General features: G+C 42.9%; 1 protein-coding gene across 1 annotated transcript; it reads left to right on the forward strand.

The window, feature by feature from the left end:
* Positions 1-5,108: 5,108 nt before the first annotated feature.
* On the forward strand, positions 5,109-9,035 carry LOC130213213 (neurexophilin-1). The gene is made up of 2 exons (XM_056444689.1): positions 5,109-5,193; positions 8,164-9,035. Exons 1-2 carry the CDS (start codon positions 5,109-5,111, stop codon positions 9,033-9,035), a joined length of 957 nt encoding a protein of 318 aa, XP_056300664.1.
* The last annotated feature ends 10,804 nt before the right edge of the window (positions 9,036-19,839 follow it).

Consider the following 19,839-nt stretch of genomic DNA (forward strand, 5'->3'; position numbering starts at 1 on the left):
ACCCTGCTCATCACAGATTAGTCAGATCCCACTCAAAATTTCCCAAGATAGACCTAATACCTTGGTAATGCTCCCCTGCGAAGCTCGTAACGATACGTTGAACATTGGGACATCGGTATAGCGTCAAAGTATGGTCCTTCGCCGTGAGCGAATAAACCAATGTCACTCGACTCCACATCATCGGATCCAATCCAAACTCCACATGTGTGATGAGACTCCAGGCCTGAAGACCTCTGCAGTCTAATTTGTCATTTTAGTCGTAGCGCCACCTACTGGTAACGGGAACACAAATAGTTCTTTCTTTGGGCCACGGTATTTGCCCCCAATGACCGATTACCTCGTAATTCATCATACGTGTCCGCTTGGACCTGCTCTAACGAAAATTACATTGTGACCGTGAGCTCCACCCACTTAGATTGTCCGCCATTTTGAATTTTGTTAAAAAATATTTTTTCCGCTTTTTTCCAAAACGCTTTCTCCGATTCATCCGAAAATTTCTGGGATCCGTTATTGGTTCGCCGTCATCATAACTACCGAAGATCTCGTCGATGTGTCATTGCGTTCGGAGAAGAAAACGTCTAACTCTTTGACGCTCGGTCTGAAGGTCGCAAGCCTTCTCGGTCCGGCGAACGGACGACCGGCGAGTACGCTCGACGTGCGTGAATTGTCGAGGGCCCGCTCAATGCTGCTAGCAGCTTTAATTATTATTAATCTCTCCCCGAAAACGTCGACTGTCCGCACCCCGTACGCCCCAGCAGACTTAAATTCCACATGCAGAAGCAGACTGGTGAAAATTTTCATATTATTGAGTTTTCGTATTAGTACATAAAGAAATGGCTCTATAGCGCCCCCTACAAACTTTCTTTTTCAGTAGCAATAGTTTTCTTCCCCCGATGACCGATTGACTTGAGATTTGGTCCACAGGTCAGAATTGACCAGCTCTACAAAAAAGCCTCTCAGACCCCTAAGCTCCGCCTACTTAGATTTTCCGCCATTTTGAATTTAGTTAAAAACACTTTTTGTTTAACTCCTCTGAAACGCTTCGTCCAAATCATACACAACTTGCTGTGGTTCATTATCGGTTCGATGCCATCAGAAATCTTTGAAAGATTGTTGATAGGTCATTGTTTTCAGAAGATATAGACCAATGAACATCCAAGGGGTGTGGTATAATATGTAAAGACACCTAACTTCCAAATCACTTGGTCTATCTACACCAAATTGATAGTCTATGTCCACAAGGACACCCTTAACCTACCTTGATTTTTTCATAATATTTGAACATTAGGGGGCGCTACAATCAATCCCTCAAATTATGCCTTTTTGGCCTTTTTTCATGTTTTTAGGGGTTGTAAAACCGTTAACTCCTCCTAGTGCTTAAACCCGATTCATTCCAAACTTGGGCAGTAGGGTCTTGAGACCTTTGTCTTGAAAAATCTTTGAAAGATTTCAAAAATATTAAACTATGTGCGTTTGCCGGACCGGCAAAGAAACGCCATTCGCCATGAAAATTGACGTTGTTGTAACTCAGCCATACATAATGGAATCTGCTCCATATTTCTCATACATCATGACATAATGACCCTGAAGACATCCATATGCTAATTTTTCCATATGCTAATTTTTTCCGGAAAGAAACGCCATTCGCCATGAAAATTGACGTTGTTGTAACTCAGCCATACATAATGGAATCTGCTCCATATTTCTCATACATCATGACATAATGACCCTGAAGACATCCATATGCTAATTTTTCCATATGCTAATTTTTTCTGGAAAGAAACGCCATTCGCCATGAAAATTGACGTTGTTGTAACTCAGCCATACATAATGGAATCTGCTCCATATTTCTCATACATCATGACATAATGACCCTGAAGACATCCATATGCTAATTTTTCCATATGCTAATTTTTTTTCTGGAAAGAAACGCCATTCGCCATGAAAATTGACGTTGTTGTAACTCAGCCATACATAATGGAATCTGCTCCATATTTCTCATACATCATGACATAATGACCCTGAAGACATCCATATGCTAATTTTTCCATATGCTAATTTTTTTCTGGAAAGAAACGCCATTCGCCATGAAAATTGACGTTGTTGTAACTCAGCCATACATAATGGAATCTGCTCCATATTTCTCATACATCATGACATAATGACCCTGAAGACATCCATATGCTAATTTTTTTCTGGACTTGGCGCCAACTAGTGGCACTAGGAAGTTACATGTTTTTACTTTTATACACTGCTCCTCAGATTATTCAGATCGCTCTCAAAATATACCAGAATAGACCTAAGACCTCGATGATGCTTCCCTGTGGAGCTCGTAGCGACACGTTGAATCACATTCACATGTAATTTACATGACAAGGTCTAGACTTCACATGGATACACATGATGCATGTATATGTTCAAATTGTCACAGCGTCCCCTGCTGCTAACCCTGGACTCGCTCAAATCTGCTCCAAACTTCTCATGCTTCGTAGAATTCAAGGCCTGAGGATATCAACAAGCCTTTTTTCACTCAGAGTCAAAGCGCCACCGACTAGCAAAGTAAAATCAGTGTCGCGTGAGCGGTCAACGCCGACGCCGTGCGTGCGCCTCGGCCGAGGGGCGGCGTCGCCAGCACCCCGGCGCGAAGCAGGAAGAGGACCCGTTCATCGCTGCTTGCAGCTTTAATTTATTATTATTTTTTTAAATGGATTTCTTCTTCTTTTTTTAAAAAGGGTAAATAAATCCTAAAAACTTTTGAGGCGGGCCGGCAGATAAACCATTAAAAACGGACGACGACTATCGAGATCTGAACGTTGCGGACGAACACACACGCACACACACACACACACACACACACCATCCAATCAAGATTGCAAAAGTAGCATCACCCCCCCCCCCCATATACAGCTCTGGGCCCGCTTCTCTTCTTTTTTAAACTAGAATCTGTCGCACTCACAACCCCCCACGCCCACCCACCCCCACCTATCTCTCCCCGCCCCCCCCCACCCCCAGCAGCGTTCAGGTAAATGAAAACTGACACACACTTTCATTCTTCCCTCGCAAAGGTTTTTTCCCGTGTGCGCTCCTCATCCTGCTCCACTCCTCCGACGGCCCTATTAAATGGTGGGATTTGTCGTTCTGCTCGGGGGAAGAGGGGAGGGGGGGGGGCCCGGCCCATAGAATATCCCCCCCGAGGGAAGCCGTGGGGGGTTGTTTATCTCCCTGTTTTTCTTCTTTCTTTTAAAGAGTGGACGCCTCCGCCCGACAGCAGATAGCGATTAGCTGTGTGCTGCGTGTTTTCAGGAGATTCGTGTTCCTGCACGCCGAGGCCGTGTGTGTGTGTGTGTGTGTGTGTGTGTGTGTGTGTGTGTGTGTGTGTGTGTGTGTGTGTGTGTGTGTGTGTGTGTGTGTGTGTTATCTTGTCGAGGAACAATATTAACATGCAGTCAAATGGAGGCGGGACATGAATATAACAAGTTGGAATAACTCCGAGCCTTGGAATGAAAAGCCTCTAAATATGATTGGGTGATATGTTTGAATGTCTTTGAATGGGGCGCTATATTTAAAAAATATATATTGGAAATTCAATTTGTTTATTTTTTCCTGCGCTGTGTTTGCTCGATAACACTTTGTCTAAGTCAGTGTGTATTTTCTGTATTAAAAAAAGTGACACTATAAAGATTTTATTTTAAAAATACATTTGCCAGGTAGATGCTCAGGATGCTTTTGTCTGACATATATTATTATATATTATTATTATTATATTATTTTCATACAAATCCAAAGAATCTCTCGTGAAATAAGAAAAAAGTTGGAAGAAAATCAGAGGTGTTCGTGCTTTAATAAGAAATATAATAAATCATGCCGAGCACGACCACCTGAGGGGTGCGATAGTGTCTTTATTCATTTTTTCGATTTAATAGTTTTACCGTTGTGATACTTTCTTAGAAATGGAGATTTAGATATTTTAAGATGAGATCAGATGAGAAGCATCATCCAAGCAGATTGATTCCATGACGGTCCGCTACAGTCGACTCATCGTTTCGACTTCACGTGAAGACATCCTTGAGATGAACACGTCGGCGCTTCAATTTTAACGTATTTAGTGTCCAGAGCTCAGATATTTTTCTTTTTGTGACTCTAACTGACATAAAAATAAATATTTACACTTTCTAGCGAGCGATTCAAAAACCACTCGTAGCTAGCGGCTAACCCGAGGGCCAGTCGATGGATTTAGAGATTTCTTCCCGCTTAAATGGAACAACCCGAGAGGTTGGGATTAGACGATGCCTCCTTGGTGCAAACTCGCGCCGTAAAACGAGTTTTTACGTCATTTTAAGGAATCACGAAACCCAAAAAAACATGCAGATTGTGCAATAAAAATAATATATATTCAATTCATATGGATAATAAAAATTCTCTCTCTCTCTTTTTTCTTTCTTCTTTTTCTTCGAAGCCTTTTCAAACCCAGAAAGCATTTTGACATCTTGCCCCTTAAAACGAGTTTTTACGTTGTTTTAAGGGGCCACGAAACCCCAAAAACATGCAGTTTTTGCAATAAAAATAATATATATTCACTTAAATAAAGCTATCTTACCGCAAAAAGGAATCTAACTCGAAGCCGTGCAAGATATATTTTGATATTGAACGAAAACCCATTATTGGAAAACCAATATCCGTTTCACCCAAAGGCGTCACAGTGTGACTGTTGACCTTTACGCCGCCATGTTTGTTTCCCTCTTGTCCTTTATCCCGCAGCACTTTCCCCCTCTTCTCTCTCTGCAGTATCTCTGTCAGACACATTCATGCATCTTGCACACACACACACACACACACACACACACTCTCTCTCTCTCTTTGTGTCGGGGTTGCATGTTTCCCGGTGAGTGTTGCTGCGTGTCAGTCGGGGTGCTCTGGGTATAATAAACCTGACTTTAGTCGGGACTGCCTCTGATCTGCCTAATCTCCCCGGGCCGGATTACAGGTTAGGACTCTGATCCATGAAGGGGGGGGGTCTCTGTGAATGTGGCTCCCGGGGGCTCTAATCCAGAGGACTGTCAGGTGCTGTAGATGAAAGCTAATTTCGTGTCACGGTTTTCGGGGGATCCATGCAGAACGCCGGCGACAACGGAGCGACTTCCCTCCACAGCGACCGGCTGGGCCGCCGCGTGGGCCAGAGAACTCAAGGAAGTGGTGAAGAAATACCATTATCCCCCCCCCCGATCCCCCCTTCCCTTCCCCTCCCCCTCCAAAACAAAACTAATCCAGTGACATCTCCTTTTACAAAATTATTCACAACATGAAGTCGCAGAAAATGACACGACGTCGGAGATTTAATTTGCCTGAGAAAAAATAAGGAAGAAAAAAAATAAAACGCTGTTTAGAAAACAATATTTTCCATCTGTCTTGTACATATACACACATATATACACACACACGTATAGACATTCACAGACACACACATATATACACACACACATAGAGACATTTACATACACACACATAGACATTCACACACATACACAAACACACGCAGTCACACACACCCACATACACACACATAGACATTCACACACAGACATTCACACATATACACACGCAGTCACACACACATATATACACAAAGACACATATCGACATTCACATACACACACACACACATAGACATTCACATACACACACATGTACACACATACACACACATGTACACATACATACACACACATGTACACATACACACACACACACACACATGCATGTCACACACACATACAGTCACACACACATACACACATACACTTATACACAGTCACACATATACAAATACACACACACACATATATATATATATATATATATATACAAATATATATATACACATATACATATAAACACACACATATACACATCTATATATATATATACATATACACACACACAGTCACACACACACCAGCTCAAAGCGGTTTCCTAACGTCCCTCTATCTGGTTTCAGGACTCCGGTGAGACTGAAACACGTTGCTGAGAAGCTTCAGTAATTACTGCACGGTGAAATTTAAACATCATTTGATCGTCAGAGACTTTCACAAAAAAATTCCCGAAAATGAAACGGAGGCTTAATTTAGACGAGAATTTCAAAAAATCTAAAATGTAATTATTTTGACTCGCGAGAGATCAAGTGTTGAAAAAATCCATCCAACCAAAACCTGTACTTATAATTATTGTTATAAAGCAGGTCTATTAATACAGAGAAAGAATCAGAAAGGAGAGAAATATTCAATGTATTTTCACTTTTAAAATCCACAACAAAAAAAGTGAAATCTGAAAAATGATGGAGCCCAAGAATAAAGACCAGAGGTATGCTGTCTAATAAAGGACGTGTCTGATATGCTACACGACACTAATTCACCGAGCGCCTCCGTCCTGAGGAGCTTCATGTCGGACGATAACGATGCAGATAAATCATGAACGCGACGCCTCCCTCTGACTTTATCTCTTCGCGATGCATCACCGCTGAGGCCGACATGACAGACCTTTTTGTTTCCCGCTATGGAGAGACCAAAGGAGGTGTTCATTAATACGGTTTAACTGCCCCACTGCGCAAGGAAACTGCTGGAATTCATATTTCTTCTCCTCCGCGTCACGACGATCATTCTGCAGCCGGAAAGTCCTGCAGCTTTTTTAAAAAAAAATGTATTCTCCCCTTTTTATATAAAAAACAGCCTGAAAGATGTACAAATGCTTTCTGGGTTTGAAAAGGCTTTGAAGAAAAAGAAGATAGAAAAAAAAGAAGAAGAAAAAGGGAGAGGGAGAGAGAGAGAATTATTATCCATATGAATTGGATATGTTTGTGTTGCTGTGTCTTGATGCTATGGCAATATTGTTGTTGCAACATTCATGCCAATAAAGCCTCTTGAATTGAATATTGAGAGCAAGCGCACGAGAGAGCGAGAGAGAGAGAGAGAGAGCGAGAGAGAGAGACTAGCTGCTCCGCAACGCCACTAACGGTTGATCCACATCAGGTCATTTATCACGGGAGGCCTCTTCGAAAACAACCGGGGGGCGATCTCTTCAAAACTCCTCCACTCTGGAGCCGAGTGCACGAAATGAAGCGCACACTTTGAAGGAGGGGCGATCGAGACTTCTCTCTCTACGCCTCACACTCTCTATTCACTCTCTCTCTCTCGGCCTGCAGTGCCACAATGTCATCCAGTGAACTTTTCTGAATGGGAGCACAGCTTATTTTCAGAGTATCGATCCCGGGGGGGGGCGGCGAAGGTACGAAATGTAAACGCTGGGCCCAGATAGATCTTGCTGTCACGTTCCCTCGGCCCGGCGTTCGTGGCCATCACTTGTGTGTGTGTGTGTGGGGGGGGGAATCTACGCCCTCTCCTCCCCCCCATCCAAGTGATTGTTAGAGGAGAGACACGTGAATGAATCATCAATCATCCATTCAGGGGGGCGGCCCCCGTTCAGCAGGTAATGGTCTGCCCGTTGCATCGCGTCTGCACCCGAGGAGCGCTTCATTCGTCTCCAGCGCGCGGCAGGAATACCCTTAAATCTTGATTTAAGGACGAAAACCGGCGGCGGACGTCGAGCAGCGCGGGCGAGAGTCGGTCACGCCGTGAACGCACGATGCACGCTAGAGACCCAAACATGTCCACGGAGAGCTCGGCCTTGGCAGAACGCAGACTTTTAGCCGATTCTGCAGAACCCTGGATTACGAGAGGTAAAGTAAAGATTGTGGTTCCAGCAAATTAAACGAAAACACACCAACGGTAGTTGAGACGCATCTCTGATTCCATCGCATGGAAGTCAGACGGATGAGATCCACCAATCTCAGTGTCAATATATATATATACATATATACAAACTCTATATATGAAGATCACTTTGATTTCCTGATTTGACCAATTTGGTGAAAAGGTGTGAAATTCACGTCAATCCAAGGGATTGGAATCTGGTCCGCCGAGGAGACAAAAATCCTTTTTTGTTTTTTTTCAACTTTGTTTTATTCACAGAAAACTCTTCCCACATTCCTCATCAGCTCCGATACGCTCTGGCAGAATCTGCATCCGTCACTTCGTACATTTTTATGCGGTTCCTGAGTCAATTCTGAGAAAGAAAAATGTCTGCAGCCGTGTCGGACGTATGATCTCTAAGAGATTGGTCATTCAAAATGTTTCCGTAACGGAGATCCTGTTGCTTTGTTCTTGCAGGTCACCGGTGCCGATTCACCGAGTCCAGGACATTCGGACCCGAGAGAACGCTCCAAATCCAGAGTGAGGACCTACTGGACCGACAGCAGCAAGGCCGTCTCCGTCAGCCGCCTGCTGTCCCAGACCCCCTACGGCAAAGATAACTTCACCTCCCTGGACCTGAACTACGACGAGGTCGACCCCTTCTCCAAGCAGCAGCAGCAGCGGTGGAACTGGCTCGACGACGCCTCCAACCCCCGCGACGCTCGACCCCGGACCAAACGGAGGCCCATCGTCAAGACCGGCAAGTTCAAGAAGATGTTCGGTTGGGGCGACTTCCACTCCAACATCAAGACGGTGAAGCTCAACCTCCTCATCACGGGAAAGATCGTTGACCACGGCAACGGGACGTTCAGCGTCTACTTCCGCCACAACTCCACCGGGCAGGGCAACGTCTCCGTGGGACTCGTTCCGCCGACCAAAGCCGTGGAGTTCCAGGTCCAACAGCAGCATCAGCAATACCAACACCACCACCAGCAGCACCACCAGCAGCAGCAGCAGCAGACGGCTCTGGAGACCAAGGACAACAAGCTGTTCAACTGCAGGGTGGAGTACGAGAAGGTGGAGAAGGGCACCAGGAACTCGCTGTGCGCCCACGACCCGTCGCAGAGCTGCTCGCAGGAGCAGACCCAGAGCCACGTGTCCTGGCTGTGCTCCAAGCCCTTCAAAGTCATCTGCATCTTCATCACCTTCTACAGCACCGACTACAAGCTGGTGCAGAAGGTGTGTCCAGATTACAACTACCACAGTGACACCCCGTACCTCCCCACGGGGTGATCGCGGGACCAGGGCAACCGCGACGAAAGAGAAGGCGAACAAAACAACAACAAATTGTAAAAAAGGAGAGACTGGCTGTGGAACGATGTCAGATTATTCGGATGGATTCACTGGAACTTGAGACGTCGACGGGCATTATTCCAGCTAAAATATCCTTGATGCAAGACTGTATTGCTCCAATGAACAGACCTACAGCGAGGTCATTACGGGAGCTTTTAGGGAAGCGTTTATCGGCTTGCAATACTCATCTTATATGCATAGCAGCTTGTACATGGAAAGGTATTTCTCAAGCCAACCGTAAAAAAAAAAAAGAATATGCTGATTGTATTTATGTAAATATCCTGGATTCCACTCAAAGAATAGAAAACAAATTTATGTTTTTCTCCCGCTAATTTAGTTGTTTATGTTGATAGTGTATTTCCACCTCAATCATGCTTTCCTGTCTCTTTCCCCAATCAGTTGCCGGTAATCATTGCGGAAACATGTAAATGCCAATGCAAATAAGAAGAATCTGTCGGTATGCGTCAGAGGGCATAATAGAAGAAGAAAAAGAAAAAAATTTACTTTAAGTGGTGTTGTTTTCTGCTGTGTGATTGTTTAGATTCAATATACCTCTCTCTCTCTCTCCGATATCGTTGTTGGAATCTCGTCCGTGCATGAACCCGAATGTGGTAAACGGCTGAATGACGTCCATCTGTAATTTCACGTTATTTGCAGAAGTAACCGGAGAAAAATTGGGGTTTTTTTTAAAAGAGAGAAAAAGTACATCTGTTTTTTAAGGCCACTGTAAATGACGCTGGTGGAGGCGGCTGCAGTCAGATCAAATAAGCAGGCGGGTAAATGTTGCACTAAATAAATAAAAAAACGTGTAGAAATCACACCAGACGACAGAGATACAGACGGACGTTTTCTTCACTGCTACTTTAAATATTTAAACACCACCGTGCTCCGGTGTTTCTCCAACATCTCCATTTTAGACTTGCTTGACGTTGTTGCTCTTACGTGAGGAACGAGTCCAGTACAATACATTTCAATATTTCAACCGTTGCATCAGCAACACGACAAGAGGCGTCAGAGCCTTGGTGACCCCGACGTGACCAAAAATAGTTATCGGCACAAAAAAAACATGCTGGGGAAAGAAACCGAGGTCAAAAAGTGTTTCAAAGTGATTCAAAGTGATCTTCGTAAAGCAAGAAGACGTGAAAGTTCATCAAAAGAACTGTTAAAATGTGCTTTCTCGCTCCGGAGGAGACGGGACGTATGCATCAAACAGCGTGGCGCTAATCACACGTTCTACCTATCAAACGTTTGCACCTCTGGTTATCAAAAAAAAACAAGACGAAAAGGAAAGAAATCTGGATGAGCCTAACGCCGGCTGTTAACGATATTGGATGTTCCAATTGGCTATTAAACCTTCATTACATAAATTGGGAGCCAGTGGCTCAACGTGAAGCATTTAGAGGAAATGAACACAGTGTAAGTGGGGAGCTCTGCAGCGTCAACACACCACGGAGAAACGAATGAATTAAAATGCAGATGAAAACCTATATACATTAAAAAAAAGAAAGAAAAGAAAAGCACAAATGTGCACCTAGGGGCCCAATCACGTCGATTTAAATGCGTTGCTCTTTCCACGGTGCACGCCGCGGTACACGCAGCACAATAACCAGCTAATGGCGGCCTGGACGACATCCAACACGCCAACGTGTATTTTCTGACAAGGCTAGGCCCAAAAGAATAGGAGGCGGGAGGGGGAGGGGTGGGGGGGTTTGCCCGTGGGATTAGTGAGCATAAAAAGAGGAATTTATGATATGGAGGAACAAGTCTGGCAGAAATCACTGGGAGCACCCGACTCGTAAATCGAGAGCATGTTTGTCACCCGAGAAGAAGAAGGAATGACGAATCGCGTCCGCTCGCCGCTCGGGTCGAATCCTCAGTCTCGATGAAGCGACTTTGATACCTCGTCGCCGTTACCCAAAATGTGCCAAGGACAGTTTGTTCAGCTTGGGAAAGAATTGAAGCGGCCCTTTGCCGGAGACAACGCCGCCTCATTATGCGCATAATCTTACAAGTGTAAACATTCGCTGTTTTTTTTTCTTTTTTCTGGGGTGCGAGAGCTTCTTTCCGAGACACGGAACTGTTACCTGTCGAGGGCGAAAAGCAACGTAGTGCTGAATGTCGCGTGTTTAAATTAAAAGCTGTGCTCATCAATATTTAAAACAATGGGGGGGGAGATTTCGAATGTGACGTTTCACAAAAGTTAAATATCGCAGCTGTTATTTTTGATTTTCTTCTTTTTTTCCCCCAGCTAACGTTTTTTTATTTTATTTTAGCTAACGGTTTTGATTAACCGTCTGCTGAAAGTGTCGTCGTCAAAAACGTCAAGAGGTGATAATAAGTACGCGTTAACAGCTTCTTGTGCTAAACAATTCAATTAATGCAGGTTTCAGGAGTCGTGTGTGTTTTATACATCGGAAAGTAGTTCCAGCTATCTGGCTGTCTTACATCTGTATTTAATAACATTTTTAAATAATCGTTCACCCCTTTGGGGCTTGTATTAATAACTTAGATTTAGTTGTTAAGTCTAGTATTATTCCTTTTATTAAAAAGGTCCGTCAATCATGTCGTGAGTGACGGCAGGTTCCAAATTAATGCTTCGTCTTCGAGCGCCAGGTCTAATCTTGTGTTAACTTTTCGATCACTACCTGTACTTTCACTACAAGTCAATGAAGAGATTAAACAGAGGGGATGTAGAAAAGCAGAGGAGTGTAATTAAAAACGCAGAAAATTAAACTCCAAACCATTTTTCCGGATATCTAATAAACTGAATTCGGCAGGTAAATCTCTTTCATGGAGCGTAATTTGAGAGGTCGGATCCATTTAAAGTCGTCTTCCAAGCCAACATTTCTCAAATTACGTTAATTTTTAAAAAGGGCTAGTTTACCCGGCAACAGTTTACCCATCAAAAAATAAATAAATAAATGAACCGTTGTTTGTGAATGAATGAAACCTCCGGCTCTCCAGTGTGGACCTCCAAGTTATCTTTGGGCCCAGATCTCCTCCCTCGGTTACGTTTCCTGGGCCGGAAGCCATCCGGTCTGCCCCCCCCCCCCCTCCACCCCTGATTAATGTAGTCTGGGCGGTGGGGGGGGGGGGGCTGTCAGAAATGGCAGAGAGAATCATGGGATTTCTTCTTCCGAGTCCCAATGACATCCAGCAGCTGCAGGAGTAAACAGATGACTAACCGCTGGCCTTTCGGCAGCCCGTGGAGAAGCGACGCGGAGGCGGAGCCCCGAGAACGCCGCTTTGACATTTAGGCGGATTAGAAAGTTCTCGGGTTCTGCTCTCGTGGCGTCAAGAGGTGGTTGGCATGGTAATTATTTGCGTCTTGGTTTTTCATCCCCTTGACCCCCCCTCAGCCCCCCCCCCCCCACACACACACACACACACACACACATCCTGTTGAGTGTGAAACATCCTCACGAGCCTCATTCATAAACAAATCACATTGTGTGTTTCCGACGCTACAAAAAGGACATAATGGATATCTAAAAAAACAAAACAAGCAATTGTCATTTTAGATCATGTCCTGCCGCAGAATTCATGTGTGAAGCCGTCCTGGGGCTCAGTTGTGACTTATTAAAAGCTCCATCAGACAACACTTCGAGTGGGTATGCTTTTTTCTCTTCATAAAAATCAAAAAATAAATTGCTCTCCTCAAAACACTATTACTCCTCCGTAAATGAAAAACTCGCTCATTGCGGACGTCTCATATCAGGTAAAAAAAGTGGAGAGAATTAATTAACCTTTGTCATTTTAATTGCTTTAGTGACAGCTGTCTTTTGGTGCCGGAGCCTTCCCGATGCACACACGGTGGGCTTGTCAATTACTTTGCCGGAGAATAGATTAAAACGCCACAGAGGATAGAGTCATTTCATTAGTCAGACTCAATGCCCCCCCAGACAAACCCAGGTACCAACACTCCACCCCCTCCAAACATGCAAGAAAATGAGCAGAAACCTATTTCGCCCGTATGAATCGAATGAATTGTGGCGACATGAAATTAAACTTTACGCTCCGTTAAATTCCGCCCCGCTGATATTTTACATTTGTAAACACTTTTTTTTCCTTCTTCCTCTGCAAGGGGTTCGATCATTAGGAATATTTTTTAAGGGCTTTTGATCTTTTTTTTTTAAATTGACTGAAATATGCAAGGGCAACCTGTGTGGCGCTAATTGCTCAAATGGAGGTTGGAGTAGTGAAACGCCGTCACCGGATAATGGCCGACGCCGGCGTTTTTTCACCCCCGCACATCCGTGATTCGACGCCGCTCGGGCTCATCGGGGATTCCGAGAGAAATTAGGCCGCTTTTCATATATGTCAGACGGATGTCTCGGGCAACAAATGCACAAATCTCCGGGTTTTACCGCGTTGTAAAGACGCTTTTATACCTTTTTAATCAGGCGGCTAAAGCCTCCCTTTTTATGGAAAAAAGGCAGAGAGGATTCTGACACCCCGAGTGTAACGGAAGAATAAGCTTCTCAGATTGGAGATACGACGTAATCCTAACATGGGAAGAAGCAGGAGAGAATGCAACAGTTTGAGACACACACACACACTCAGTGACTGGGTAGCACACACACACACATTGATTTAACCTAACCTGACGCACATAGGTAAAGAAAACATTGAGTCCTTGATCCCTAAACCACACGTATATAATAGTATGGTTATAACAATATTGTAGTTTTTTTTAAAGGTCAAACTTGAGCTGGTTGTGTAACACTGGGTCAAAATTACCATATATTGGTAAATATTACATTACATATACAAAGAAAACACAGACTGGACACAGACAAGCCACCGTCTGGGGGTTTCTGCCATTGGGTGCCGAGTAAAGTTACCCAGAATCCCCAGTGCTTTTTTGAAAGCATATAATTATCTAATTATATTATTTTAAAATGTGAAACAAAACCTATAAGACAATTGTTTCCCTTATTCTTGGGGCTGCGACATCCCGCCTAAAAAGTATTTTCATTGGCAATTAATCTGTCGATTTTTTTTGTTTTTTCAATGAATCACAACACAAACGTAAATGAAAACAAAAATGGATTTTAAAAAAAGAAAATAAATGCCGGAGAGAGGTGGCTTTATCAAAACCAGACGTGTATTGACGTTTAAAGAAAACCGACAGGAGATATAAGAGGATTACACGGCTCATGAATATGGTTCTCGCCTCTCATTTATCACCTCTTCTTCTTTTACCTTCTTCTTTTTGGCATCAGAGATCCTCAACAGACTGCCACGCGACACAAAGGGCGGATCTTTAATTTCAGTTCAGAAAAGTCTGACCAGCCCAATATATATATATAAATATATATAAAAATATATATATATAAATATATATATAGATAAATATATATAGATATAAAAATATATATACATATATTAATATAGATATATACATATTTATAAATATATATACATATATATAAATATAAATATATATATATATATATACATGTATAATAGATCCCAGAGTGAGAGGCGAGGGTGCGCTGACACTAAAATGACATGTTGGCTGCAGCTGCAGAGAGGAAGAGCAACTGGTTGGAAATCTATTTTTATGACACACAAATGTCATCAGTGTGTGTTTATGAAACAACAGCATAGAGAGAGGTGATGATTCCTCCACACCACCTTGTCAAAGACATCACTGAAGGGTGTAGCGCTGGGTGGTGCTATTTAAACATAGGACATAAATACACAATAAACATCACACTAAGAATTAAGTTTTACCCGCCGCATGTGTAATCTAAAACTTCAAGGCTTCGCAAAAAGTGTTAAGTTCCGGTACACAAGAAGTCAAACGTAGTCTGAATGTAAGGCGGCGGTTTCCTTCAGCGCCCTGCCTCTGAAACAGGGGATACAACCGGTGCCTCGGCCATTGATACAACATCTCCCAGTGCTCCCGCTGCTCAAAGGTGAGTGTTTGTGAAGATGGACCGGAGGCGAAAGAGAGGGAGAAAGAGAGGGGAGGGAGAGGGGATGATGCACTTTAAAAAAATGCATCACCATTAAATCAAAAGAGTAACCTTGAGCGAGTTCAGGCCGGTCGGTGCCAGCTCGGTGACACCGCTCTGCCCTCGGCGCCACGGAGCATGCCAAACGGTGGGGGGGGGGGGGGGGGGGGGTCGCCCCGAGACAGGTTAGGCCAATGTTGCTGCTGGGTAGCGGTCCAGTTTCCCGCTGACTAAGGGCACTCACTCTGACATGTGTGTCCATGGTGGAGCTTAACATGTTACAGACAAACAAAATGTAGTCTGAGGGACGGGGGATGTCCTTGGAACTGCCTAGAAATTTTTTTTATATATAAATATAAATAAATATAAATGCATAAATATAAATACATATAAACAAATATTAATATAAATATTTATGTATTTATTTATTTATATATATATATTTATATATATTTTAGGGCTGTCAGCGTTAACGCGTTAATCTATGCGATTAATTTGGCCGCGTTAACGCACTAAAATATTTTAACGCAATTAACGCAACTTTGTTTACTTCCGGTGTTCGTTGAAGTTTTTACACTCAAACCGAGTGTCAAACCGCGGCAGTACGGTTTAACACTGTTTCCGTTTTTAAAACAATTATTTCTCCGCGAAAATAAGGAGCAGAAATCAGTTTAACTCGTGGATGAATCAGTCGGGTTTCCTCCTGCTCCTCCTTCCTCCCGTCTCCCCCTCTGATACGCAGAGGAACGGAGGGGCGACGTGTCGGGTGACGCGGCGCGGAAAGAACTCGTCACACGAAACCTTCACCGTGATTGGTCAATCCGTTTGTCTGTCAACATTTTGGGAAAAAAACAACCAATGAACACTCAGTAAATCACAAAGGACCTCCCACCTCACAGGTGAGGCTCATTAGCAGCCTGTCAGTCAGAGCGCAGAGAACACGGCGTGAGGACAACTGAGCCTCATTGAATAGAGCTGAGATTGTTCTGGAATGTTTGATGGGTATGTGTCATATGAAAACGCCTTTAAAAGGTGAATTTTTGTTTGTTTGTAAAATGTATAAAATGCCCCCAGCCTCCAGAGGGTTAACGTGACATATGTGAATGTCAGTCAGTTACCAAGGCCACTGGTTCTGCTGTTCAGTGTTAAAGATGACAGGACCAATGGGGTCTCAATATACTTCTTTTTTTACTAATCTGATGTTTCACTGAAGAAACAATTTATCATCCACAATATTAAATACCTCGCTGGCACTTTATAGGTAGGAGCCTCTTTGAAAACACAGCTCTGTGAAGTTTGGTCTTTAAAAAGAATGAACTTTGAACTTTTAATTGCGATTAATCGCGATTAATGAATTTCAAAATGTGCGATTAATTAGTTAAATTTTTTTATCGATTGACAGCCCTAATATATTTATATGTAAATAAATATACAAATACATATTTATATATATATATATAAATAATTATATATAAATATACTGTATATAAATACATACATATAAATACATTTATATAAAAATATATATATTAATATATATGTATTTATATATACATTTATATATAAATACATACATATAAATACATTTATATATAAATATATATATATATATGTATTTATATATACATTTATATATAAATATTTATTTATTTATAGTTCCCCATATGTGCCTGATGTCAGACTAAAACCTGCTCTCAATCTTTTCTCTTTTGCTTTCACGTCATAAAATGAATGGAGAGGGTTCAGTGTAAACAAAAGAAAAGAAAAAGTGTTCAAAATAAGAAAATACCTATTGTGAATATGATGTTAAATTTTTTATGATTCTACTGTTGCTGCGAGACAAACTCCCCGAGCTCTTACACGGGTTTTACCAAAGCACTGGAGTGTAGCCTAGTGGAGGAAACATTAAACCCCGCTGGTCCTACAAAAAAAGGCTGAACTTTACATATTTCTTACTCATGCAGATTTGCTAAATTAAGGGACTACATTTTATTTACGCTTTTTTAATAAAAGCACTAAAGGCCTCGGAGGAAATCCTTTATTGAGAAACGCTGTGCGGCTGCCCGAGTCCCACCAAAGTACCCACGTGTTCAGCATATGTCTTCTGGGCCATCACGGTTAGAGCCATAAAACAGTTACCGGGGCACGAGGACCGACTGAAGTAGCGCGAATACATTAGAAATAAAAATGCATAGTTTCAGATTAGAATTTCCCGGGTGCAGAAGCTATCTGCGAGGTATATAACTTATTTCATAAATCTAAACTTCCTTCCACTTCATCGAGACGTGTCGTCCATCTATCTCGGGGCCTCCGGCTGCAGCAGTCTGCTGCTGCTGCTGTATTTCAGCATGTTGAAGTGCATGGAAAATTCTCCATGAAGGAGAAGGGATTATGGATTTTGGCCCTCTAAGCTGCCCGGATGCCCAAGTGAGGATGTGTCTGTGAGAGAGTGGTAATCTTCAAACACCAACGCAGAGTGATGAGTGGGCACTGAGGAGTTCTACTCAGGATCTAAATGTGTTCCAGCAAGTTACTGGGGATGGAGGGATGAGTAGGGGGGTGGGGGGAGAGAGAGAGCGAGAGAGAGAAAAACACCATTTTGGTGCAGAAATGGAAAGGATCGATTCAGTGCCTCCTTGAGGCGAGAGACACTTTTTGATCCCGCAACCCCGTTTTGAGCTTCGGTCTGTGTCGGAAATAAAAAATGTTGGCGGCGAGCAAGAAGGGATGTAAATGTCACGGTTCCCCGTCGCCACACATAACTGCGAATTGAGCAATTTTTGAGGTCAAGTCGGGCGCTCTCGGAGGGAGACTTTCATGAGTCTGGTTGAGACTGTGTCCCCGGAAAGATGCGCCTCAAAGTGTTCCGGGGGAATATGAACAAAAAGTGTCTCTGAAGTGCAAAGAAAAGAAAGAAAAGCTCTCGAACGAGGAGCTGGAGTACGGAAATGTATCGCAGAGGAAATCAATGGTGACGCACGACCCCGATCAATATCAGAAAGGAATTTCTCCGACTCTATCCTGATTTAATTAACCCCCCCCCAACAGAATCACTTCATTTAAGGCCCTGATTGTTTTCCTCTCTTACTTAAGTGAACTCAAATTGCTTCGATACCATCTCGGATGCGGAGATAAGGTGGGCGAGTGCAGCAGGAGGAGGAGGAGGATCTGATGAGGTGAAGGACGCCAGTCGTTATGGAGATGATATCCTCTCTCCCCATCTGTCTGCCCCGTATCGCACAAGCCTTGGAGACGCCATCAGAGGTCAGGGGTTTTCGGGGGAAAAAAGGGGGGCGCCGAGGCCCCCGCCGGAGGACCTGCTTTCGGTAATCGGACCGCGTCGACGATGCCGACGATGCAACCACAACGCGCCCGCTTCCATATTTCACGAGTGAGCTGCATTGTGCGGATCGTGACCCGAGGTTCAGGGATCAAAGGGTTCCCCTGTTCCTTTGGTGATAATCAAATTACGTCTGCAAAGCTCCACAGAAATAAATTTAAAAAAAACACTTTCCAAATATAAATCCACAATCCCCACCCCCCTTCACCCCAGTTTAAAAAAAAGGTACTCCGGCGTGTGCTGCTCACTCTGCTCGTGACGGTGCAGCTCAAACACCTGTCCGACAAACAGGTACATCCATTTGGAGCGTGGCCCAGGAGTTCCCCTCGGGGGACAACAACATGTACATGCTATTAGATCAGCTGCAGTACAGTGTGATGAAATAAATGGAAGCCGAGCGGATGGAAGCTCCAGGGGCCACAAGCAGGAGAGAGGAGACTGTGAAGAGGTGCACGGCTCTGTGTGGTTGTGTTACACTGCCATCCTTTGGACCAGTACAGAACTGAGAGAACGGGGACAATGAACACATCGTTTGGATCGCATGGATCGAGTCGGGCTGCAACTCGTGATCGCGACTTCTCTGATTAATCAGTTCATCACTTTATTGCATAAAACAGTGAGAAACATGGCAGTTCAGTCCTTTTCAAAACAAATATTTTTTATTTTATTTTTAGAATAAGGAAACATCCAGCTAACAGATATTTAATTTAATATTTATATCTTCTGTAGACTTAAACATACAAGGTCTGTGGTTTCGTATTTTGTATTTATATTATTTTGATTGTCTAACTGTATAAGAAAAAAAGTTCTGGATGATAGAGATCATTATTTTATCCATAAAACAATGTGAAAAATGGCAGTTGTCCTTTCAACAAAAAATATTTTACAATAAGGAAACAACCAGACAACAGAAGAATGTAATCAAAACATTTAGTTTAGAGATAGTCCTGGTCATATTATGTATATTTATATAGTAAAACACCAAAAGAAACACTTACAAGGTCTGTAGTTTTGTGTTTGCAAAAAAGTTCTGGATGATAAAGATTATTATATAATATTATTTTATCCATAAAACTATGAGAAAAATGGCAGTTTAGTCCTTTAAAAAATGATATTATTATTATTTTATTTTTTTTACAATAAGGAAACACTTACAAGGTCTGTACTTTTGCATTTTGTATTGTTTTGATTGTCTTTTTGTTTTTGCAAAATAGCTTCTGGATTATAAAGATTTTTGTTATTTTTACTTTTGCTACTATTATGATCGATATAAACATCACCACGGACGTCATCATCATCATTGTTGTCGTAGACATTAATGTTGACTTTTCGTTATTGTTCTTTAGCCTCTACAATGAACCGCACGAGACTCGACGTCCGAGCGTGGGTGCGCGTCAATGACGTCAGCCGCGTTGCGTGAGGGAGCAGCTGTGTGTACCGA

This window comes from Pseudoliparis swirei, chromosome 22 (assembly GCF_029220125.1).
Source record: "Pseudoliparis swirei isolate HS2019 ecotype Mariana Trench chromosome 22, NWPU_hadal_v1, whole genome shotgun sequence".
NCBI classification, from domain to species: domain Eukaryota; kingdom Metazoa; phylum Chordata; class Actinopteri; order Perciformes; family Liparidae; genus Pseudoliparis; species Pseudoliparis swirei.